At 38.1% G+C, this 24,980-nt stretch overlaps 1 protein-coding gene across 3 annotated transcripts in view; it reads right to left on the bottom strand.

Moving 5' to 3' along the window:
- Positions 1–24,980, bottom strand: part of LOC131430079 (inactive serine protease scarface) — a 160,038-nt gene that overhangs the window by 108,696 nt on the left and 26,362 nt on the right. For 2 of the 3 annotated variants that reach the window (XM_058594729.1, XM_058594730.1), the window contains exons 2-4: positions 15,320–16,223; positions 14,926–15,182; positions 2,626–2,790 (exon numbers count right to left, since the gene is read on the bottom strand). In XM_058594729.1, the coding sequence (XP_058450712.1) occupies positions 2,626–2,790; positions 14,926–15,182; positions 15,320–16,223 (1,326 nt within the window). The remainder of the gene's footprint in view (positions 1–2,625; positions 2,791–14,925; positions 15,183–15,319; positions 16,224–24,980) is intronic. The other variant, XM_058594731.1, reaches the window with a different exon arrangement.

Raw genomic sequence — 24,980 nt, 5'->3', positions numbered from 1 at the left:
TTCGTGGCATCGAAACCGGTAGAGGTGTGTGAAACAACTCATATTGGTGAGCAGCTCCGAATCGATCAGCTCACCAAAATGAATCGATTCGATTTATCAGCTCATAAGCTCATTTCGATTCAACTGATGGTTAATTTTGTGGCCCGTTTTTCTTGCACCGTGAGAGGTAAGATTTATTACTGATAATGTGTCATTCAATCCGTTGAAGAAGAATAGATACAGATATGGAAGAAATAACGAAACTTGGTGCTAACATTTCTTCTCGTTTAGAACTCGCTCTTCAAGATCCGTTCACAATGTTCACAATGCGGCGAACTGGGTAGCAAATGAGTGAGCTGGTGAGCTGCGGTTCTTTCAAAAAGAGCTGTGAGCTGTCAGTTCACTTTTGTGATTCGAATCATTGGAACAGCTCAAGAGCTAATTGCCCATCTCTAGAACCCGGTACCTCAGTCTGTTGGTATGAGTGCTGTAGCTGCACAGGGCGATTTTGTTGCTCATTCAAGGTGAAAACACTGGTGCCAAAATAAAATTCCAACCTCATGAATTAAGCGAATCATTGCACAACGCGTATCGTGCAAAACCGACACATACAAATACGGAATATTTTCAGTGGTTGAGCGCAGTGGGCTTACGCCACGTTTTGTTCACTAGTAAAATGGGCACTAACAACAGGCAATTTTGCCATTCAATTTATAACCAAAATGCTCTTATAATTGATTTTCTCGACTGTAGCGAAATTGTTCATTCTTTGTTCCAGGCCAAAATTTTTGACATTGTGACAACATTCACTTAGCATCATTTTAGAAAAGAACTGAATAATATACAAACCTTTTTTTATAAGTTGGGTTTTTGTATCAAGAATTATAGATAGAAGTTGTTTCGTATCAACCAAAAGCTTGCAGTTTATGTACACGCAGAATAATCTCGATTGTTCAAAGCAACAAAACGATCAGTTGTCCCTAAATCATATTACTACTTGGTACTACTTCGTTTCAACCGGTGAAAACGAGTGGAATTGGAGTAGATTAGGTTTATGGTTGAGGAAAACTGGGGTTGAATATATTATTTATTTGTATCATTTCGTTTTAGTTATGTGTAGAAGCCTTTAGTTATAAGCGATCAACATTTTACTATTTCTCATGAATTTTACGAGGAACTATAGACGCATTTTTTCACGCTTGGCGAGTGGATATCAATAAGCTATAATTTTAGAATTCCTTAAATCCGAAATGGTGGTTTTCGGTTCGTGGATAATCTTTTAAGTCGCTTTATAATTTGTATTTTCGAGAGGGGTTTGACAAGTAAGCCGTTGAAATTATTGTCATAAAAAATAGGCCGCTCAGAATGCTGTCTCTGAGCTTCGAGCCAAATTATTTTCTCGATCTTGGCATAACATTGAGACCTTCAAAGCTTTTGAAAATGTAAGACCATATTATGTGACCGGCCCATAAACCGCACCAAACTGCGAATTTATCTAGATGCATTTGGCGTTACTGGATAACTTTTGGTTGCTCTTCACTGCAGATTCGACAAATGTCCTTTTTCAAGTATTCGTTGATGAACACACATCTGCGATACAATCGAATCCCATTGACTGCATTCTAAAGACTCATTCGTCGGAAACTCGATGATGCGGTAGGTCACCTAGCCTCGGTTCTTGCATAATCCATAGTTTGTATAGTATTGAATCGAGATCTTTGTGTAAGATTGTCCAGGTGATCGAATAAAACTCACCTAATTGCTACGATCAGCAGCGAATGGACATATCTCTACCTTCATTAGCACCGACCGTCATAGAAGCAATATAATCTTCGGTACGCACTCTATGAATAAAGCCTCAGCTACAGAGGTCCAATAAAATGAAACTGCTCCAAAATTTGACGAACAATGAACTGAATAGCCTGCTCGATGGGTCGATTATGACGACTATAAAATCGACGTGTCTTACGAAACGCATGTTTTAACAAACACAGTTTTTAATGATGAAATTCAAAAATTTGTTGTTGTTGTTCAGGAGAAATCTATCAATAATAAAATGTCAAATCTAGCTGAGTATTTTCGAGTTTGACACATGATTTCACGCGTGAACTGTAACATGAACTATGAAGCAAAACAATCACCATGCATAACGGAATGAAAATACTCTGATGTTTCAAAACGTAATCTGATTGTAGAAAATTGGATTTTTTTTCAAAAGTTGCTTATTATTATCAAAAACAAAATTTTCTAAATAGTCCATCAACTCATAAAATCAAATTATCTGATCGAATGGTTAAAGCCCTATTTGACTGCTTTGAACACCACGTGAAATGCATCGTGCATGTAAAATTTCAACCCATTGCTATACCTAATTAAAAAATAACGGAGAAGTTTCTGAAATATTTTTTTTACCTTCATTATTTAAATATAAATGCAGTAAAAAAATTCTCGATATCAACCTGTTTCCCAAATCGGTAACATAAATTAGAAAATATTCAATCTCCACCCTAGGCGCTCTTCCGTTGTGCGTGCACGCAAAACGTAAAGTCACTGAAGTGCGCAAGATAAAAAACAAAACAGAAACGAAACAACAGCTTTGATAAAGAAGACAGAAGATAAAATCAAACCCAAAAATTTTCGACTTACCGGTTGCTGCGACGAGATTGCATTCTGCGCATCAAAGTTCAGTAAACCGTTGTTGCATAAGCTGGGCGCTACGCAGACGTAGCTCTCGTCCGGACACTGTGTTGCTGGCGGAGGTGGCGGTGCTGGACGGATCTTGCAGCACTGCTCGCTGGCTGAGTTGCAATTCTGGACGACAAGTTGGGGACGAAAAAAAACAAGGGAAAAGAAAATTAATGGTAAAGGTTATTAATAAAACAACGCTTCGAATTTATCGTAACATAATAATCCTAGATCAATCGTTGCGATGGTTTATTCATGGTGTCTTTATGGGTGTTTCTGTGGGTAAATCTCGGTTCGGGTTCAGTTGTCCGGCGTCTAGATCGTCCTTGCCCGTTCGAATCGGACGACACGCTGATTTCGTATGTGGGTCATATGAGATTCTATGCGGCGAAGGTCGATCGCGTCCGAAAAAGTGGGTTGGAGCCGCAATCAATTGCAGTGGGGAAGTTTTCAATGTCGAAGAAGGCCACACAATGAATTTTAAATAAGCTGCGGATAAAAGTGAAACTCAAACCAGTTCTGACTTTCCACGCCACTCCGCTAGGTCAGTTATGCTATTCGGAGACAAAAGCTTCCCATAAACGCAAACATAAGCACCGCTCGTAGGATTCAGAATCGAAAAGGAGAAAAGTAAACATCGAATCCACTAGGTGATTTGTCATACTCCGGCAGCAGAGACACTTGCAAATCTAAACCCCTTACACCCCCCCGTCGAAATATTTGACTACCCGGATGAGGTGATCGGCATTCCGCGCTTTGGAGTGGCCTGACGTTAGCGGGCGAATATTTCATTCTCGCTTCCAATGCTGACTGTTGAATGTTAATTTAGTTCTTGAAAAATAAATCAGCTCGTAAGACATTGGGGAAGATCGACGACTTGTGAGCTTCAAGCAGACGTGGGCTGTGTTTAGTAGTAGAAGCACTTTGAAGATTCGAGAAGATCACAGCTGCTAGATTGATGATATTCAGATATGCGAATTAGCAGTTTTGGAAACGACTGATTATTCTTTTTCGAGGTTTAGTCAGGTTGCTATCGGAATCTGAGAATCTGATTTTCTACTATGAATCAACACCGGATACTTTTAAAAACTAAATATTGTTTTTCGTTCTAAAACTTGATCGGTAGAAAACGAATTCAATGCAAATACAAATCATTGGGATCAAAAGAAATCTATCCAAAAATAATCGAAAAATGGATCATCGAGTTCCATATTATAGAAGATTTTGTTAGTCTTGAGTATAACTTCTCTAATGTATGTTAGCTAGAACAAACACCTTGGTGAGAAAAAAACATATGTTTCAACTTAGCTAACTAATGGTCTTTAAATTCTTTAATAAGTCTCCTAAAAGTGGATCCAGTTTTCGGTTCTGCTATTAAAGCACGATAAGTGATAAATTTTCAATTTCATGAGTACGTTTTTCACAAATGATGGCGAAACGAGGTGCAACGTTGTATAAAACTTACTGGTAAATTTATTCAATTGGTGGATATATAAACCTACTTTAGGACTTTGGATTTTATAGCAACGGTCAAGTCATTTTTCACAAAAATCTCTTTTTGTCTTAACAGATACTGTGTAATTTCATCCAGATCCGACTTTCGGTTCCAAAATTATATGGTGATGATTGTCAAAGCTTTCAAACCGTCATACAAAATGACGATGCAAAACCGGTACGCATCGGTACGTGCTAGTACCGAAGAAGAAGATACTGCCGCTTTTGCATACGAAACACTCATGAATTTTGCATAGCGTGCAGGGTTGATACATTTAAATCTATATTTTTTAGGAGAAAATTTTGTAAATCTGTTTCGGGAGATCAAAATTCTGTATGTATTAAATTTGAAAATTATAAGAAATTAAAGTGCAACGAAATGAAAAAGTCATTCAAAGGAAATCGAAAATGGCTGCCACTTTCTGTTTAGAAGTAGAGTTTATTTTAATTTCTTTTTACTATCTTACATTATGACTAAGGCCACCATATTTCGAACTTATCAGAAGAAAATTTCGAAAACACAAGGCATTACGCGAAAATAATTGCAAGAAAAGTGAATATAGATAAACCGTCATTAGCAGATGGGATTATTTATAGTGTTTACCATCCTTGAAGCTCTCTTTTATTTTATTTGTACCCACTTGTTAGTATTATCACAAAATTATGAAAAAAAAGTCTATTCTTTAATAGTGCCTTTTTCATATAGAAAGGTTATGCAATCACTTGAAAAATTAACTTGTAAAAATGTGTCCTATATTAGATTTACAACTTTGCTTCCGCCGTTTTTTTCCAAAATTTAAAGCTTTATTGCGAAAAAGTAGATGTATTATTCAAAGTATTGTCGGTCGCTAGCGACAACTTTCTCCCATCTTTCCGGAAATTTTTGGATCCCGGCTCGAAAAAAGGAGTCCTTTTTTGACGCTATCCATGAGGCAATCCATTTTTCCAACTCTTCGAAGGATTGAAAATGTTGATCTGCCAGGCCGTGTGCCATCGAACGGAATAGGTGGAAGTCAGAAGGGGCGACATCTGGGGCGGGTGGGGCAAGACTTCCCATTTCAGCGTTTCCAGGTACTTTTTGACCACTTTTGCGACGTGAGGCCGAGCATTATCCTGTTGGAGGATGACTTTGCCATGTCGCTCTTGATACTGTGGCCGCTTTTCTTTTAGCGCGCGACTAAGGCGCATCAGTTGCGTTCGGTAGCGATATCCTGTGATGGTTTCACCCGGTTTTAAGAGCTCGTAGTAAATTGTTATTCATCTTTGAAGGTTTTTTCTCTTTCACCATCATGTTTGTCTTCGACATCGAAATCACCATTTTTAAAACGTTGAAACCACTCTCGACACGTTCTTTTATTCAGAGCAGCATCACCGTAAGTTTCTAAAAGCATTCGATGCGCTTCAGTTGCATTTTTTTTTTCGAATTGTAACAGAAAAGTAAAACTTCCCTCAAATGGCGAGAATTGGGCACATAAACAGGCATTTTCGAACGTGATTAATACGAAAACAAGAACAACTGTCACTGAAACGGCGATGACAATTCGTTAGGCACTGTACACACTCACTTTAAAGGCATTATCATTTATGTATTTTAACCAGCCTCAGCCGGTACAGCCACCTATCGGAAAACGGCGGAAGCAAAGTTGTACATCTGATACCATTCCACACATTTCATTGAGCTGAGTAATTTCTGTGTGTATGTATGTATTTGTGTGTTTGTATATTGAACATGTACGTGAGTGTATGTGTCAAATAATATCACTAATTTTTCTTGGAGATGGCTTGAAGGCTTGCTATTGAATTTCATCCGGATCCGACTTCTAACTCCGGAATTATAGGGTAAGATTCGGTTCAAAACTTTTTTAATTTGTAGGTTATATTAGTTACTTAATAAACGAACCAACTTCGGACATACCGATTTCAATGCAAAATAAGGAAATATTCTTGTTTGTTTGACGTGACTGTTTACAAATTGAATAGGTTATGTAACAAACATGTTTGTTTACAAATTGAATAGGTTATGTTGTTAATTTAATTCAGGCTCGAAACAAATTTTCTTGTAAGAATATTCTAGTGATATTTTTGAAAATATACGTATTATGATAATAATAATAATAAGTAATATCTATGTCAAGATGGAAAAAAAATTATAGTTCTTTAAAATAGGTGGATTTTAGGAAATAATTTTTTAATAATTTTCGACCAAATTTAATGAAAGCATATTATATTTCAAATAATTAAGATGCTAATCGAGATATTACCAAATGCTATCGTACTCAAGGTACAGTGATTTTGAAATACAATTTACTGAAAACTTTAATTTGCCTGCAGGTCCTGGATATTTTGAGTTCGTTCAAATAATAGGTAAGTTAGAAAAGTTTTGTCTTCGACTCTCAAGAGCATCGGCAGTTTATATTGAACTGCAAACGCCACTTAACGTGAACGTGAAGTCAATGTTATTTGCAAAACAGTTTTTGCACCGAGTTTGATCTTTACTGAAGCACCGGAAGAACTAAACTGGCCGTCGACAGGCAGTAATCGTTTAAGGGAAATTTGCTGAATTTTACCTTTATTTACTAAAAAATTCAATAATTACTTTCAGTTGACGGCTTAAAATCCTCATAGATAAGATTTATTCAAATTTTTACGTCTTTTATCCATACGGTTCAAAAGTTACAAAAGTTTTAATGGTTTCAGCGGCATTTCTTTCGAATAAACCTTTCATTGCAGAGCAGAGCAGAATTTGTACCGATGGTATTCTGGGCTCTCCATAGTCTGGAAAATGAACTCTTCTCAATCTTATAACCTTAAACTTTATGCATCTCGCTCCATTAGAAAGTTCCCTACTTGGCTAGGGTGGCAATATTCCTTACTGGGTTAGGATTAAAACATTCTAAATTCCAAGTCGTGTCCGTTATTTCGACTAAATCAGTACGTAATCTTTCTCTACCGATTCAATCGGAACAATATTTAAGTTTCGAGTTCCGCAGATGGTTGACTCAAGGTAGCCAGCCTGGATCTTTTTTGTTCTTACTCTATTTAAATGATTGAAACCATTCTCTGCAATACCTAAAACTATCATTCGCTGGTGATTTTAAATTGTTCCATTGTTGTTAAAGACGCGGAAGAAACCAGATTCCTGTTCTCTAATGGGTGCGATCTCTGGGGAGGTTTAACAGCTAAAAATAGCGGATTTACTCGTGGAAAATCGCAGTTTTGACTTGACAACCATCAAAAGTTAAAAAAAATTAAATAAAAACGTATGGGTCTAGAAAAGTTTCCACTACAACCATCCCGAGTACGATATAGTAACAAGCTGGATACAGAAAAGGACCTAATTTTGTTACATGGAACATAATAAGAACTAGTTTTGGTTCCAATAACTGAAAAAAGTCGGAGATAACAAATGTTGATATCAATAATCCGGGTGGTAGATTACAGATTTGGTTATAAAAAACTTTGTAGTTGCTGAGTGTATTTATAATGTTTCACATGAAAGAACTCCGACCACAGAGATTTCACGGTAGACTAAGACTTTGTAACTAATAGCTAAAAGTCTTCAGGTCGAACAATAGTTTATCAAGCTCTGAAAAGACTCACTTGAAACAGAAAAGGTCAACTATGTAAACGTTTTTCATTCATTACTCCTGTATAGCATAAAGCTTCTGAGTGGGATGAATCCAACGACTGCTGCACAAGAATCCGCCAGATAACACGCAAATCCGAAACTTATTTTGTTACAGGCTTATTTCTTAGTTTGTTTCATGCTTATCAACTTTGATTATTTTCTTGATAAGATTCATACAATATTTGTTGTAAATTTTTTTTAACCTTAAGGTCAATCGCCTCTTCGGAACAGAAAAGCTTTCTGACCCTATGTGCGGGGTTGGGAATCGAACCCAGGTGGGCTGCGTGAAAGGCATCTACTTACCCATCACGCTATACCCGTCCCCAAAATGGTTCCAATTTTTTTATTTAGGGCACTAACAGATCTTATATCATAACAAACTGTAGTATAAAAATAAAGTAACAAAACATGTTATTTCCTTGCTACTTCCTTTCGCTCGGGATGTTACTCGGATTTTTTGTCTTCTGATGATTTTGCACCGAGATACAGTCTAAAACGCGTCCTCGAAAACCCTACTTTACCGACTTATTTGTCAATATTTTTCCACGACAAACTTACAAAATGTTGTTCGAATGATGCTGTGTATTTGCAAAACATTTGAATTTACTGTTTTGAAAGATAGCTCTAAAAATCGCAAAAATTGTTTTTTTTTATCCGTTCGACCCCATCCCCTCCCTTAAGTTATTATTCTCGTAATCTTCTGTCTCATCCATTCCTGAGAATTCAATCTGCGCGTACTTATTACGGCTCTAAAGACCCTATTTTTCAGTATGTGTCGTCTATTGAGTTAGTTTTTAGTAGAGTTATAGGTCACCAAAGACTGTGTAAATTTTCATATGCAATAAATATTTCAAGCAAAAAGTGAAAACAATCATTTAACCAAAATGTTCGCGATCAGCCGCCCTTTCCCCAACATGTTTCGAAATGATCCAGTTACACAAAAAGATGCAACAAAAACTTGGCTGCCCATCTGTTTTAGTATTGCAAACTGTTCATATAAAAAATATGGAGGTTTTATGCCTGATGGAGAGCGAGGTTATGAGAATTCAGAATGCTCCTAAAACAAATAAAAATGAAGTAAAATAAAATGGAAATATCTCAGCCAAAACCACGGAGTAGTATGGAGCTGGATGAAAGGTTAAGGACCACGAAATGGAGTCTATTTTATTCCTTCAGGTACGCGAAGTACCAAAGACACGCATATCCCGGTTTTTGTAATGCCTTAATAAATCAATGTTTACGACGAGAAGCTCAGTTACTTTCAATTCTTAGATCATTGTTTGAAACTGTTGATCTCAATTTAATTTATCAAAATTTTAAACTAAATTACGCTAGTTGTACAAAACAAAGATCATTGTTCAATACCTGCAATTGATTAAATTTGCATTAAAATGTGTTAACTATCTTTTGAAACGATGAGAACTGATGCCTCAAAAATGATATAAATTATACGAGTCAGATTCATGTGCAAAATAAAGCTTAAACTGAACAATTTGGAGAATTTATCAAATCATACAATCTTGAAAGATGAATTAATGAACAAAGTCGCTCTTATACTCTTAATAAATCACGGAACCACTTAATCAAATCAAAACTCTTTGAACAAATTCAACAGCAGATGTTAAGTCATAAATAAAATTGAAAAAAAAACATATCTCGGCAGCCATCCTAATTACTACCGCATTTGATATGCAAATCATATGCATCATTCGTTACGTTACGGCCCCCGGAAATATACTTTCAGCTCCGAGCAATCCGACCTTTTGGGAAACGCGCGTATATCATCTCAACCAAAAAAAATAATGCAAATACTCACACGCTAACTAAAGCCATTATTGCTATCTTTAACAGTAAAATCTCATGCCCATCATACATTAACCTATAGCGACTCGGGAAATATCAGTAGCACAATCCGTCCGAGCTACCTGTGGCGATGGAGATCGAGAACAACAAAGAAATGATCAATCTATCCGCTCTACTGGACTGGAGTGGCAAGAGCCTGAAACATGCCGACAGCAAAGCAAAGCCAAACAACTTGAGCCAACGGCCAGCCAAACCTTCCTCTCTTGTATTGTCTTGTCGACATGACTAGAGAAACCCGGATGATTCCGCACTAATCGGTACCGAGGTGCCCAGCTAATTGTGCAAAGAACACCCGCGATAAGAAACGGGTCACTTGCAAAGGTCAAACACGGTATGCCATTTTAAATCGCATTTAAATCATCTGTTGAGTAGGCATTTTTACTCACACGAATACGATCATGAGGGGGGGGGGGCTAACGTCGAGGGAACGAAGGGAAAGGGTGAGCAAATGTTTGCTTTTCTTAGCGCCAGCGGCGGTCAACGTTTTGCATGTGTGCTATCAGATTTTCTTTCGTTTTAAGAAGCGATTGTATCAGCTCAGGGGGGTTGCCGATGTGTCCGCGATGGGCCTGATATGGGCTCCGGTTGCCAGCCAGTTGAGGAATCGTGGAAACATGCTATTTGCTCATGTTGAACCTAGATGTGAGGGGTGCCTAACTTGAAGCGGCAGCCGGAGATGTTTACTAGTGCTTGAATATTCAAGCCATGCATGCTCAATTTATATGCGTACTTATGTTAAATAATTGTTGAAAATGTTTATTTAATGAAGGTGGCACAGGCAGGGAACTATCGACGAAACGTTTGGTGCAACGGCAAACAGTACAGTCATAAATATAAAATGAAAATAAACTCATACGAAAATGTCGGATTATCACCGGGCCATAAAAGTATTAAAAAATCATCTTTACTAGTTCGGACTATTGCGAGTTGAGGTCGATTGTGTTGTTGCGCAATGCCAAACCTAGACCTTTCGCGCCATACACTGTTCGACACATTAATAATTATGCAGCCCATCCAGGGCACGAGCGGTGAACGTCATTACCTACTAATATATTGCCAACAACCGATTTTACGGCACAAGTGCTTTCGAACACATAATATTTAAGTGCCGATTCAATAAGCATACATGCTACTGAAAAGATTCGGATAATAAAACTGAGCCTAAATAAAACATAAAAACCCTCATTAATCCATCAAACCGTAAAATTCATTATTGTTTCATTGCAGTGGAGTAATGAATAAGAAGAATTGAAAAGTGGAAATCATAGGTTTGAAATCCGATTCATTGTGATTTCCACAATTCTACAAAAATACACTAGAGACCTACGTATAGGCTCACTGGCGGGAGAGAATGGTTTCCTAATTAAAAAAAAAATAAAAACAAGTTAAACTCTGTTAAAAATTGACCGTCGTTAATGGTTCAGAGCCTAAAGTGCCTGTAATTGATATTTCAGCTATCTGATTTGTCTTTCATCTATTATCTTGAACAAATTCGAACGTTTACATAAATCTCATTTGAAGGCCGCTCTTACACTGTTGAAAGAGATATTTTTTTATCTCAAGAGATCAACTGACGGTGGTTTAACTGAGCTTTGATTTGAAGAGAATCGATTGAAGAACTGAATGTCGGTTCGGTACGTCAGCGAACGTTGTGTGTTTCAGAGTGTAAAAATTACTGCAGTAGAAAGATCGTCAGTGTGTTTCACATTGGGTTTCAATTTAATTGAATGAAGTTTTACTGCACTGTTCAGAAGAGAGATGGTTGAGGCATCTTTTTTCATTGTGCATTAAAAAACCAAGACCTTAGCTTTCAGATCTTTTTCGGAAAAATTGCAACGACTTTTGTCGTTTTCGGAAGGAAAAAATGAGCGAAATTGAAATCAATATGAACGATAGTTTTATATCAACTAGTAGGTCAGATATCTAAATGCTCACAAATTCCTATATCATGCCGAACGGTGTATCTATGATGACATGTGAATAATGAAAAGGCGTCAGCTAGTTACGACAGTCTACTTCGATAATACCAAAATGAGAGATTGCTAATTGGGTTGTGTGTCTGTCCATCTGTAATTTTTTAATCGACGAAAACAGTGCTTTAAATAGATTCAGAGGTTCAGCTTGTCGAGATAGTGATGCAGTAGAACGCTTCTACCGGTAATACCGGCTTTTTCACTTCATTTTAATTTTTGTAATTTTATATTGGCTCAACGCATACTTCATTATAGAAAAAAAATAATTTGCATCATCAGTTCATAATTTTAACACAAGCCTCACTTTTGAAAAAAGTTCAAGCAGTGTTGGTGATTGCCGAAAATTTGACAGAAGCTGCTATATTGTATACAACATTTTCAATCCGGTAGAAGATGCTACAAGAACTCGAGTCTCTCAATGCATGAAACGTGAGAGAATTTTGCTACATTTCTTGTACAGTCTGATAATGATCGTTGCTGTGTGGAATTTCCCAAGAGAGAATCGCAAGTTGACAATTATCGCAGAAAATCGAATCGATGATTCAACTTGATGATTCTCATACTAGGTTGCAATATTTCAAAACCCTTGTGTGGAGCATTCACAGACATTTTCATAGACACAACTTATACAAAGGTTATATGCACATAGTTAGAATAAGCGGCAACAGTAGAATGATTCTATCGCAATTGTCAACTGCCTGTATAGAATCGGATCGCGAAACGAGAATAAGCGACCGTTTGTTGCTTCAGAGAGGATCCCCACAGCAGCGTGCTAACCTTTGATGTCATCGAGAGAAATTCGCTCTCGCACTGGTGTCGATTCTATGTTAAATGAGCCATGCCAGATTTTTGTTGTTGCGATGATTTCCGTTTCTCTTTGATGGCACTGATTCAATCGTTGAAGAGTTGCCAGTGAACGTTCTTTGATACCATAGATGGCTTTTATCGTATCAAAGAACGTTCAAGTAAACATTTCCTGGAAATTTTGCTTGCTAAATGTACATCCTAAAAATGATTGCTTCGATTGGTTCGTAGTCTTCGATAATGTTTTAGGAAATGACAAAGAAAGTATACACTGTAAAAAAACTGTTGAATTTTCATTTTATTTCGACTATGAAATCTAAAAAAACTATTTATGTCAATTATCTAAAGAAAACTATTTTTGATTTGTTTCATTCTTTGATAAGTTGCAGCAAACAAGGGAAAAAGTTTATTGCAAACTCAGATAAAAGATCAGATCAAGAACTTAGATCAAGGAAAAATAATTGACCAAAAAGTTTTAGCATTGTATAATTGGGTGCATTTTGAGAAATCATTGTGATTTTCTTTCGATCTAATTTTTTGAAAAGACAAACAAACCCTTTCCAATTCAAACAAAGCTTTGAACCAAGCTTATAAGATTTCTTCGTTTTCATTTAAATTTTCGCTCTACATGACGGTACAAGCTTTAAACACACTTCACCTAGGTGTTTCGAAACCAGAAGGGCATACGAATAAAAGCTAATAGCTGTCTACAGTGGCGTACGGAGGAAATTTGGCGCCCGGGGCAAAACAAGAGATTTGCCGCCCCCATCGTTGGTTTAGTGAGCAAAAAATAAACAAAGCCGAACTCCACCTCCGGAAAGATGACTTGAGCGATCAAAAAAAAAGGTCTCAAAGATTACTTTTTCGCCCCCCCCCCCCCTTTATTATTGTTGCGCCCAGGGCGAAGAACCCCTTCGGATTTGTAAATTTTCGTTTTCGTTTTGATCGAGTGATGTTGTGCAAGAAAAACTCGAACGAAATATGTGATTTTTATATTCGGTTCAAATATTTCAATAATATTAAGTGAAATAGCATTATTTTTTTTATTCTAAATTCTGTAGTAAATAGCACACTATCATTTTATATACTCACTTAGTTCTAGCATAATTTCTGCGCCCGCAGAAATCACCTCTGTCTAGTTGCGGGCGTTTGCCCGGATTATCCAAAGGCTAGGAGCTATCCCTTAATTAAGTCCGAACGAGCGGCAGCGAGGTCGTACAGCAGGTCTTTAAAAACGATGAGGCGTAGCCGCATTAGACTTTTCAATATTGCAGTCTATTTAAAGATTTGTTTGATTTTAATGTTTCGTGTTTGGACGTATTTTTTCACTATTAAAACAATGTTTTCGTAATAAACGTTGGACTAATAACAATCTTACATCGTTTTCCATTCGTTTCGTGAAAGAATTAGTGAAAATACTCTAACAGAGAAAAGTTAATAAGGAAACCAATCTGGAGTAATTTCGTTACACTTTCGTGTTGTGAAATTTCGAAAATGCACCCAGGTGAGCATAGTAAAGAAAGACGTAGTGCTACGTCAAAAAAGAGTAACTATAATAAACAACAATTCGAAAGAACCTTAAAGTCTAAAGGCCAACGGGTCAAAACACTTGTAATGTAAAGCATTGATGTAAACCACAAATACAAGATTCTTAAACAGATAACTATGCAGAAAAATGCCTATAGCATTTCCGAATACATCAAATCAATCAGACTAATCGTTTTTAAGATATATGGTATAGAAAATTTCCGAAGAATTTTTGCTTAGGCTCTTCTAAAAACTTGGGCTAGAGTCAAAATTGTGAAATAATGTCCATTTTGGCTATGAAGAATGCTTGTGCAAGATTGTAGTCAAATAAAAGTACTTCAAGTAAACTAATTTTTTCGGATGTTTCGCAATTCGTATACAAATCAGAAATGCATTATAGAGATATAAAATTGCTCAATATGTTTTAGTCAGAATCGTATGGACCTGGCAATTCGATAGTTGTCGATCTCTAGAATAACTGTAAATAAGTTAGTTGATTTTTCAAAAATAACCATAAAGATTTTAAACCGTTCACGTGAAATGATCATTACATAGATAAAAAAAAAACAGTTCGGAAGAAGGTAAACACATACCGAAGTTGAATTCCAAGTACTAAAACAAACAGTCTCTCAATAAAGTGTGACGGACATACCGGATAGCACCATGAAAAATAATCAACATTTCATCGTCATTATGCTATTCAACATACAAATACTTTAAAAGATAACCAACAACACCAGGAAATAGGCGGCTACCAATCAATGACAATACCAAAGCTTCGATGGCATTGAAGTGTCAGTCGCAAATAATTTATCCCGTAATCCTATACAACAGCTTAATTTTCTGGTATCATCAGCAAAAAAAAACGAACAGCGTGAGCGTAAGGATGGTCCGCAAGTCATTTGTTGTAACGTCGATAGTGTAATTTGGTCCTCTCTACTACATACTAGATTAATCCAATCAGCAACTCACCTGGTTGTTGGTGTTGAACAAGCTCAGCTGATCCTCGTCCACGAAACCGTTCACGCAGTATTCATTCGGCGTGCAAACCTTGTTGGCTTCGTAGCAGGGAACGGTTTGCGGAACCGGATAGTCATAACCGGATGAGGTAACGGTGGTCTTTTTGTAGAACGGTTGCACATTGACACCGGTCGTGATGGTGTGACTGGTGATACCAGTGTTGGAACGTTCCTGTGTTCTGGTTATGCTTGATCCTCCCACTCCTTGACCTAGAGAAGTTTTGAGGGGGGTAGGCAAAGTTCGTGAAATATGGGGCAGGAAGAGACGGAAGATTATTATTCGTTGAACTTTTCGGTAAAATAGAAAGGAAATAGCATAGTTAAGCTCTATAGAAAGCTTCAATTACTTGGCAAAAGAGGAGGAGGCGGCCCGGTTTGCCCGGTTGTAGTAGTAGTACGGGTTGCCGTTCCAGTAGTAGTAGCAGTAGCGATATTAGTTTGAGAAGGAGGCGGCTGCTGTTGTTGCGTATTAGTTGTAGTAATAGCTGTGTTAGTATTTCTAGAAATAGAGTTGGCGGTATTCGTGCGGACGCTGCCCGGGACAGGCACTGGAGCTACACCGGTCGATGTGGTTTGCGATGTCTTGCTGAAGCTGCTGGTCGTTCTCACTCTTCCCGTCACTCCTGTTTGTGCTGTTCCAATTCCTCCTATTCCTGAACTTACCTGATTAGTAGCAGTGATCGTATTGGTTCTGGTACCACCCGCTACTACCCCCGTCTGACCTACTTGTCCGGTTGCACCTGATGCAAAGTTTCTTGTCGTAGCGGTTGACGTCCGGGAGATGGTGGTGCGACCAGCACTTCCGAATGCACTCGTCTGTGTTGCTCCGGCAGCCTGGCCAGTTTGTCCGGTGGCACCGAACGCCGAAGACTGGAAGCCGCTTTGTGTAGCACCAAATGCCCCAGCCTGTCCCGCACCTGCTCCCGAGGCTCCAGCAGCGCCAGCCGCTCCCGCAGCCCCGGCAGCACCTGCAGCAGCTCCTGGTGGAGGCTCCTGCACACCGCCACCGATTTTAGTAGCTTTGAAAGGAGCGTCTGGTGCAACCCACCAGAAAGTAGTTTGTTTTTTCATATCATGCGGTATGACATCAGTACCATCACCAGCCTGACGTTTGAATAGAGATTTACTTTGAAATTGTGCGGCCGATTGAAAGCCCTGGCCGGCCGAAATGAATTCGGGCCGATAGTTGAGCTGAGCAGAGACCAGCCCGAAACAAAGCAGGCCCACTAAGGCCTTCGCTCTGTGGTTCATCTGTAACGAGAGGAAACAAAAAAAATAAAGATCGTTAGTTCCATGGTTTGAACGAAGGCTCTCCGACGACCACGTGAAGTTCTTAAGTGCTTCGCACTGCGAAGGCGATGTGACTGATACATGAATATTTAGTCTTTTAGACGCGTAACCTAAGGTGATAATTCATCGGGAACGCATATAACAAAGCGTGCCGGTTTCTCACATTGAAAGCAATTTTCACACCTTAACCTTAAGCATGAGCCAACGATCCGGTGTGACGCTAATGCATCTGTAGGAAGCTACACAATTTGTTGAGGTAATTTATTTTTTTTTACTTTGTAGTTATCTTCCATTTTTGGCGCTTAATCCACTAAAACTGAACCCAAAAAAAACATCTGTCTCAATCTACCTAGTTGTGTAATTATACCTTTCTTATATCACTCACATGCTCATATATAGGGGAAAAGGAGGGAAACGCTACCCTTGAGGAAACGTTTTTTTTTATATTGACACATGATTGCCTTCAAGCACTATTCTATCTCATCATCATCTAACTAATACTCGCTGTATGCGTTGAAAACTACATAAAATATCTATTTCGTTGAACCCTTTCAAAATTTTCCATTGAAATGTTTGCCGCTCAACACGACAGATCGCGAAAAATTATGATAAATATACTTTTTCAAAAAATCTTTAAAAGTGACGTTAGGTAGTGCATAGTGGTAAAACAGGCTAATGTTTAAAACAAATGTTATTATTGCAACAACAGTGGCAGAAGAAGCTTTTTTATTATGTAAACAACCGATCGAGGAACAATAAGATATTTCTCTAGAAAAAAACCATAACCATTGGTCGAAACGTCGGGCAGTATATAGCAGACCGCTAAAACCGAAACCATATTTATTGCAAAATTAATAGAATTTTAGTATTAATATAATTGAATTAAGTATAATCAAAATGTGTCATTTGGATAATTGTAATCTGTTAATGCAAAGATTAAGAGGTTTTATGTCTGTTGGAGAGCAAATCTTACAGAAACTAATTCCAGTGGACTTTTCCCTGCTCCTAAATAAACAAATAAACAAAAAAATACACATGATTGAACCATTGCTACCTAAATTTTATAGTAATCTGAAGGGTAATTTTTTGTTGATATCTTTTTGGCAACACTGTTTTTGACAGATCACTCGTAAATCGTGTTTTGTGTCATTGTCATGCTTGTTCAGTTTGGTCTATAATTTAATCATTACATTGCACTTCCTTTGTGGAATTTGACCTTCTCTCTCAACAGACTTCGCAATCGATTCATAGTGTACAGAACCATTGCATGACTGGTCTTTTATCCAACTGACACTAAGAGAATCCGCCCAAGTTGGGGCTCGAGCATACGATAACTGACTTGTAAGACCAACGCCCTATGCATTGAATCGCCAACACGGGCTCATGATGAGCTTTTAGTTTCATTACAATTTATGCGAAAAAAAATTGGTAACTTTTGAGAAAAGCAAGGCGTGAGTTTAGTCGCGAGGGTGCGTTTTATCCCATTTTTCCTCAATACGGAGGTATTCTTCAAAATACTTTTCTTTGATCCTTGAAAGGAAATAAAAAATTTTGTTTGGACATCAAATAGCTAAACCAACAAACAGAAACAGATCGATTAAGCCATCTCTGATAAAACGTAGTGAGTGGAACTCAGGCAGTTCCGGAATCGGAACACGGGAATCAGTATAAAGACTGTCCCAGAAAGTATGGACGCACTTTGATTTCGCTGTAAATAATTCACAAGTGTGAGATATTCAAATTTTATTCGATATACTGATAATAATAGACTACAACAACAGAATATTATTCTCAACATTTGCTACTTAGCCATTGTAGACTGTAGACTAGCTGGCGCACCTTCTTGCGAACGTTCCTCATTAAATTCCATACAGACCGTACAGACTAAACCCGGCTTTAACCTAATTTTGGTCGCTCGCTGGGGGTACAGACTTCTTGGCGACAAGTTTTGGCACTTTTTCCAATCTTTTTCGAACTGTTGAATGGTTTCGGCTGCCGAAACATGTTTCCTAAGATGTGCCTCCGTTATTGCCCAAAATTCCTCAATTGGTCGAAGTTGTGGGCAATTTGGTGGATTCATGTCTTTTGGGACGAAAGTAACATTGTTGGTAGTATACCATTCTACCGTTGATTTTGAGTAATGACAAGAAGCAAGATCTGGCCAGAAGACAACAGGATCCTTGTGGCTTCGAATCATGGGTAGAAGTCGTTTTTGTAAACATTCCTTGATGTATATTTCGCTGTTCATTGAAACAGTGGTGATGAAGGGTTTCGAAATCTTACCGCAGCTACAAATTGCTTGCCAGACCATAGCTTTTTACCAAATTTTTCGACTTCAGTCGATGTCTCGGACTGGTTTAACACTTGCCCTTCTCGCACCGCATAATATTGGGGTCCCGGCAAGGATTTGTAAACGAGTTTCACGTAGGTTTTGTCGTCCATGATTATGTAGCTCAAATTTCCAGCAAGAATCGTATTGTACAGCTCTCGAGCCCTCGGCCTGATCCATACTTCTTGTTTCTGCTTCTTATAGGTTCGATTACATTTTGGTTGTTTCTGCTTCTTATAGGTTCGAAGATTCAAACGTTCTTTTAGCACGAAGAACATTTGACTTCGAAGTGCCCACTTTTTTGGCCACATCCCGAACTGAAACCTCTTTCTTTTGCTCGAACGCCTTCAGTATACGTTTATCCAACAGAGGGTTAGCAGGACCTTTTTTCGACCCGTTTTCGGTTCATCCTCAAAGGTGTTATCCTCATCGAACTTCCTGATTGCATTTCGCAAGGCTTTTTCACTTACTCCTTCCATTGTTCGACGTTGTTCTGCTGAAAGTCCACTAATAAAAACGAATGAACAACTGCACAAGTGGTTAGAGAATAGTGTAAACAACAGGACGCAGCCATAAAAATTGACAGATTCTGAACCATTGCGAAATGATAGCGGTTTTTGGTTGCGTCCATACTTTCTGGGACAGTTTTTAGTCGAAGTCTATTCGTATGGCAATGAACTATCATAATCTACAAATTGGATTAAGTTCTGATCAAATTTAGAAGATTTTTTATCGTGTCTTATGTCGTACTTTAAACGACGGTACGAAATTTTTAACACTCATCATCGTGTAACTCTAGAACCAGGAGTCGGATCCGAACAAAATTTAGAGGTTTTCTATGGAACCATTACATCTTTAATATTAAGTTAGGTTTGTGAAAATCTGTTAAACCGTATCCAAGATATCGAAGTGAGTTAGATTTTAGTTATTTTGACCACTATTGACGGTACTTTCGGAAACGGAATTTTGTAATAGCCGATATACGGTACGTTTGGTCGTCTACTAGCTTATCTTACAAATTGGATAAATTAGAATAAGGAAGACTGCTTTTATTGCATCGTCGCTCTAAACGGTGGTTTTTGAAATTTTAGGCTCAATCTGTAATTCCGAGATCGGAAGTTTTTTATAGCAATATCAGACCGTTCATTTGAACCTACGTTTAAGAAAATCGGTTCCGCCATCTCTGAGGAAATTGAACAAGTTGCATTTCGGAGCATAGGACCATTATTTTAAGCCAAATTTAGAAGATTTTTTACGTTTCCTTCATCGTCGCTCTGAACAACTATTTGAAAGTTCAAGCACTCATTACCCTATAATTCCAAAACCAGAAGTTTAATTCATGAAAATCATTGTAGCCAACATTGCGAAATCAGAATATATCCAATTTTGGAATATTTTACCATTAGTTTAGGTATTTCAGGAGACCGGTTGGTCTGTCATCGATTCAACCATGGTCGGTTCAGTTGACTGTTATCTAACAAGACGAATTAGAGTAGTTTGCAGTTCATTTTCATAGCGTTTTGACGTTCGTTGCATCGTTACTTTGAATGATGATTTGATATTTTTAACATTCAACAGCCCATAATATCGGAACGGAAAGTCGAATCCGAATAAAATTTATAATTTGCTTATAATTCTGTGAGATCTTTCATTTGGATCGACGTAAGCTTCATTTTAAAGTCTTTAGTACTGGAAACTAAGAGCAGCTATAACTAAAATGAGGTTTTATCATCTGCTAACAATAGGAGAGGGTCATCTTGCCGGAAGCTATTTTGCCGAAAGTCATTTTGCCGAACGAGTCATTTCGCCGAAAGCCGTTTCGCGTAAATGGTCATTTCGCCGAAAGGGTAATTGCGAATACATTACACAATTAATTAGAAAACTGTAAATTCTTGTTATTAATCAAAACTATCTACTTGTTTTTAGGCTTCCTGGATAATTGGTGTGGGGCAGCCCCATAACCGAATGCAAGATGGCTCGGCAGCACAAAGCTAGAAATTTTTTTAATCTACATTCAGTTATCGCAAACATTTGCCTGACAGATACACTAATAAAGTCAACCTATTTTCTTGGAAATACCGTTCTGAGGATCATGAATCAGCTTAAAAGAATTTATTAAAATTTAACGATATGAATAAATAAACTATTCAAGTCTTACTGGATGATTTCAGAAGTACGATTGTATATCAACAAACGGGAGTAAATATTATCATTTTTTATTTGTTTTTATTTTCAATCATCACGATATTAAGACAATTGAAGAATTCGGTCCAATGACCCTTTCAGCGAAATGACCTCCGGCGAAATTGCCCTGACCCGCTAACAATATCGACAAATAAGAGAAATTTTAATACCAATTTTAATGAAATTGCTGCTCTTAACAGGGTTCCTTCTGAAAAAAACACATGACATATAAACTTTTAGAGTAAAGTAGGGAATATCGAACCATGGAGTATACTGAACCATTTAAAATTGCCACGATTTTTCAAAATGACAATATTAAACATATTTCTATAATGCTTAAAACTTTGAAATAAATCCGAGTTTTAAAATTCGGCAATTCCTAAAACGTCACATTTTGCTTCTAGTTTAACATTTATTGCTCCAATTTTGAAAAACTACGTGATTCGGATTAGTTATCAGTGAAAACCAAAGCGCGGTTCGGAATTCCCAACTTTCTCCTACATGAATCACCCTGTAATTACGGAACCGAATGTCGCCATCAAGATAATATTCAGGAATTTTCTATGGAGTATTAGGACATTTCGTTTAATTCTAAGTCTGTGAAAACCAACTCAGCCATCTTCGAGAAAAGTTAGTGATCATGTTAGGGTTATTGTACCAATAGTCATCACATTATTAGAGTCGCTATGTTATTTTGCAAACTTACACTCAACAAATTCTAATAAAATCAAATAATATATCTTTGGTTATTTTGGGTTTTGGCTAAAAGCCGTTTTTGAGCTAGGGCACATAACCGATTTCACTATTCTTCACGTTTCGTCTTCGACTTGTCAGTGCACAGCAGTTGAAATTGAACTGCTTAATGCAAAAACTTAGACAGTTCAACAGTTTGAACTGCTCTTCACTGACGAGTCGAAGACGAAACGTAAAGAATACTATATCTTTGCTCCGGCTGTACGAAGTAACACCGCAGAAAAATAAAGTTAATGAATTGTGCAAAATTGCTGTTATAATAACGCAAAACTCGAAGTGATTTTCATTTCACCCTTAGAATCAATTGATCGAACAAAGACATACGACCCCGCTCCAACTAATGAATTTAGTATATGAGATGAACATTGAAGCTAAAATGAATGGGACGTTACCAAATTTTCTGAATTTCGCGAACTCAACTGAGTAAAATGGAATTCAATACTCGGTTCAACAGTTTTTTTTTCACAATGGTTGCATGCCCTTTCTATATGAGAATTACCGAAGGAAAAATTTATATCCAATCGAAGAGTTTCAAAAGTGAGGACTGCATTTGTTCTTCAATTTCAGTTCACCGTGAGCTGCGTACCTGATATCAAGCACCGCTTTTAATTTCTGGGGACCTCAGTTGATTTGTATGCAAAAACAGAACCCCCAAAAACACTTTCGAACACTTGATTACTAGGACAATCCATCGAATTGGTTTCGAACAATCTTAGGCAGTCGCTTACGAGCAACTTAAACACGCAGCTTCTGATCGCTCGTGAACGACCCAAACGCCTTCGTTAATCTCTTCTCTATCGTTCGTGAGGATGACAATGGAATCGATGTAGGTTTGCTTCAACACGCATGATGCTACACTTCAACGCTAAATTAAGGAAACATGTTTCAGACTATTCGTCTAGCCTGGTGGGAGACATCGAGAGATGTGGTGTGAAGTTCATGGTCAAGCGCAGATCGTGCACCAATGCTTACTACCATTTAGTGCACGATGACCATCGCGAACGTCGAAGAAGCCGGAGAGCTGAGAAGTTGCTATCCGTTATTTGTTATTGTTGAAAAACGTACGATAATTGGAAACAACAACGACGAATGACGATTGCATTTGAAATGAATCCAACCGATTCAACGAATACTCCGAAATCTGTCAACATCACAGATCACGGTACCCAAAAAACGAAGGATGTGACGCAATGTGCTATCGTTAGAGGAAAACCGTAAACGGTCTAAGAGGACACCAAATTGCAGCCCCATCGATATTCAGTAGCATGTCTCGTTTCCTGTCCAACCCCCGATTTGTTTTCTAATCGGTTTTAGTTTCGCTAGTTAAAAAGCAGTTAACCAGTTTACTTAATTGAGGGACAAAATTTCGCGAAATCGTTATGAAATACGTCATTTCGAACGAAAAACATCGATCAAGAGGTAAGGGTCCCCTTTGTGGTGGCCTATGGTAGATAAAATCGGCAATTTTGGGTATTCTATGTTTCTGTTTTTTTCGAGGACCGTTATAATCGAATTCAGACCCCTGTCGGAATAGTGAATATATGGAGAGCACAAAGCTGGGGACCTTATAACTTGATTGCTATCAAATAACCCGTAATTATACTATCGGAACGAGCTGTTTAAGCAGTCGTAAAAAATGAACTTTGGTGGTGGGAGTTTGTTTATATTTTAACCTAATTTAAATTCCAATCGAAATCGTTTTTCATTAATTCTGCATAAAATTTAATATAGAGAAATAATGACAGCAACAGATGAGTTTTATTTTTTGTTTCTCTACTGCCAATTCAGATTGAAAATCAATAGCTCTGTAATATACAAACTGTTTAGTGTTGAACTCATAGATAATGAAAAATACTCAAATCGTACGGCTGCTCGGCCATCCATGGAAGTTGACCATCAATGTCAACTTCCCTCTCTGAGCAGCCTAGATAGCCGTGTAGTGTCGGTAGCGGTTTCCCAACTGGCTAAGAATAACGCTACGGTCCACCTGTACCGGTGGTATAAGTCCACCAAACAGGTAAGCCGTGTGGCATCCGGCGGAATTATTTTCTACCAAGAATTGATCCACTGGTTTCCTGTTCCATGTCGTAAAAGGCCACAAAAACAGGATCTCCTAAGTCAAGGTGTATTTCCGTGCCGATGACTGAATGGCTGCAGGAGGTTAAACAATGCAGTCGTGAACGGAATACCTTGGGATTTTCCCTTACTGTGTTAAGCGAAGCTCTGGCACAGTGGACGACTTCTTTCTTCGCAACTCGTGGGATTTAAAAGATTAAAACATTTAAAAAAATCCTTACATGGTTCGCTATAGGCGATTATAAGCCAATATATTTGGTTTCTTGTAGTTGTTGTACGATAAGTGCTGGAGGTGGAATGTTCGTTACTCTAATTGATAATGGTTAGAGTGGCACAAATCAATCTTCAGCATAAACGTACAGCAACTATGAATCTATCCAGACTTCTGCAAGAAGGTAAAGCTTCTATAGCTTTGGTTCAAGAACCATATTTCCAAAAGGGAAACTTCTACGTTGGAAAATTGTTAAACCCAGTCTTTGTTGCCTTCAACAAGAGCGGTATGACTAATCCACGTGAAATGCCTCGAGCATGCATACTTGCAAATAGTCCTCTCGATGTTTCTCTCATATCGGAGCTCACAACTCGGGATATTTGTGCTGTCACAGTTGGTATGATTGTTGATGGCATAGACAGGAAATATGTCTATTGTTCGGCATATTTACCGCATAACCAACCTTCGCCAAGCGATGACTTCAAAAAGGTTGTATCATACTGCTGCAAGAGTGATTTACCGCTTGTAATCGGCAGTGACATAAATGCTCACCATATCATTTGGGGCAGCACAGATATAAATTCGAGGGGCTCTGATATGATGGAATTTGTGAGCAGTACAAACCTGCACATAGTCAATGCAGGAAACCGTCCAACTTTTGCGAGATCTGGAAGAGAGGAGGTTTTGGACGTAACTCTCTGCTCTGATAGAATTGCGCATGAGTTGGTAAATTGGCTCGTCTCCGATGAGCTCGAACCTTCGTTGTCTGATCATAAGTACATATTCTTTGATCATTCAAACGTTAAATTTGATATTATCACATATCGTAATCCCAAATCTACAAACTGGGATCTCTATGAAGAGGGCTTGGCGACTAGATTTTACGGGTACCAACCAACAATTGAAACCCCAAATGATTTGGAAAATGTTGTCGACGAGACAAACTCACTCATAGTTGCAGCATATGAAGAGGCTTGTCCACTTCGGATTGTGCGAGCTACTAGAGGAACTCCTTGGTGGAATGCTGAACTTGCTAGACTAAGGAAACTATGCAGAAGAGCTTGGAACCACCGACGCAGAGATGGGTCGGAGGCATTCGTGTCGGCTCGAAGGGCTTACAAAAATGCTCTTCGATCGTCTGAGCGAAGTGGTTGGAAAAGCCTCT

This window comes from Malaya genurostris, chromosome 2 (assembly GCF_030247185.1).
Source record: "Malaya genurostris strain Urasoe2022 chromosome 2, Malgen_1.1, whole genome shotgun sequence".
In the NCBI taxonomy this organism is placed as follows: domain Eukaryota; kingdom Metazoa; phylum Arthropoda; class Insecta; order Diptera; family Culicidae; genus Malaya; species Malaya genurostris.
This window is presented reverse-complemented; position numbering and strand designations above follow the sequence as displayed.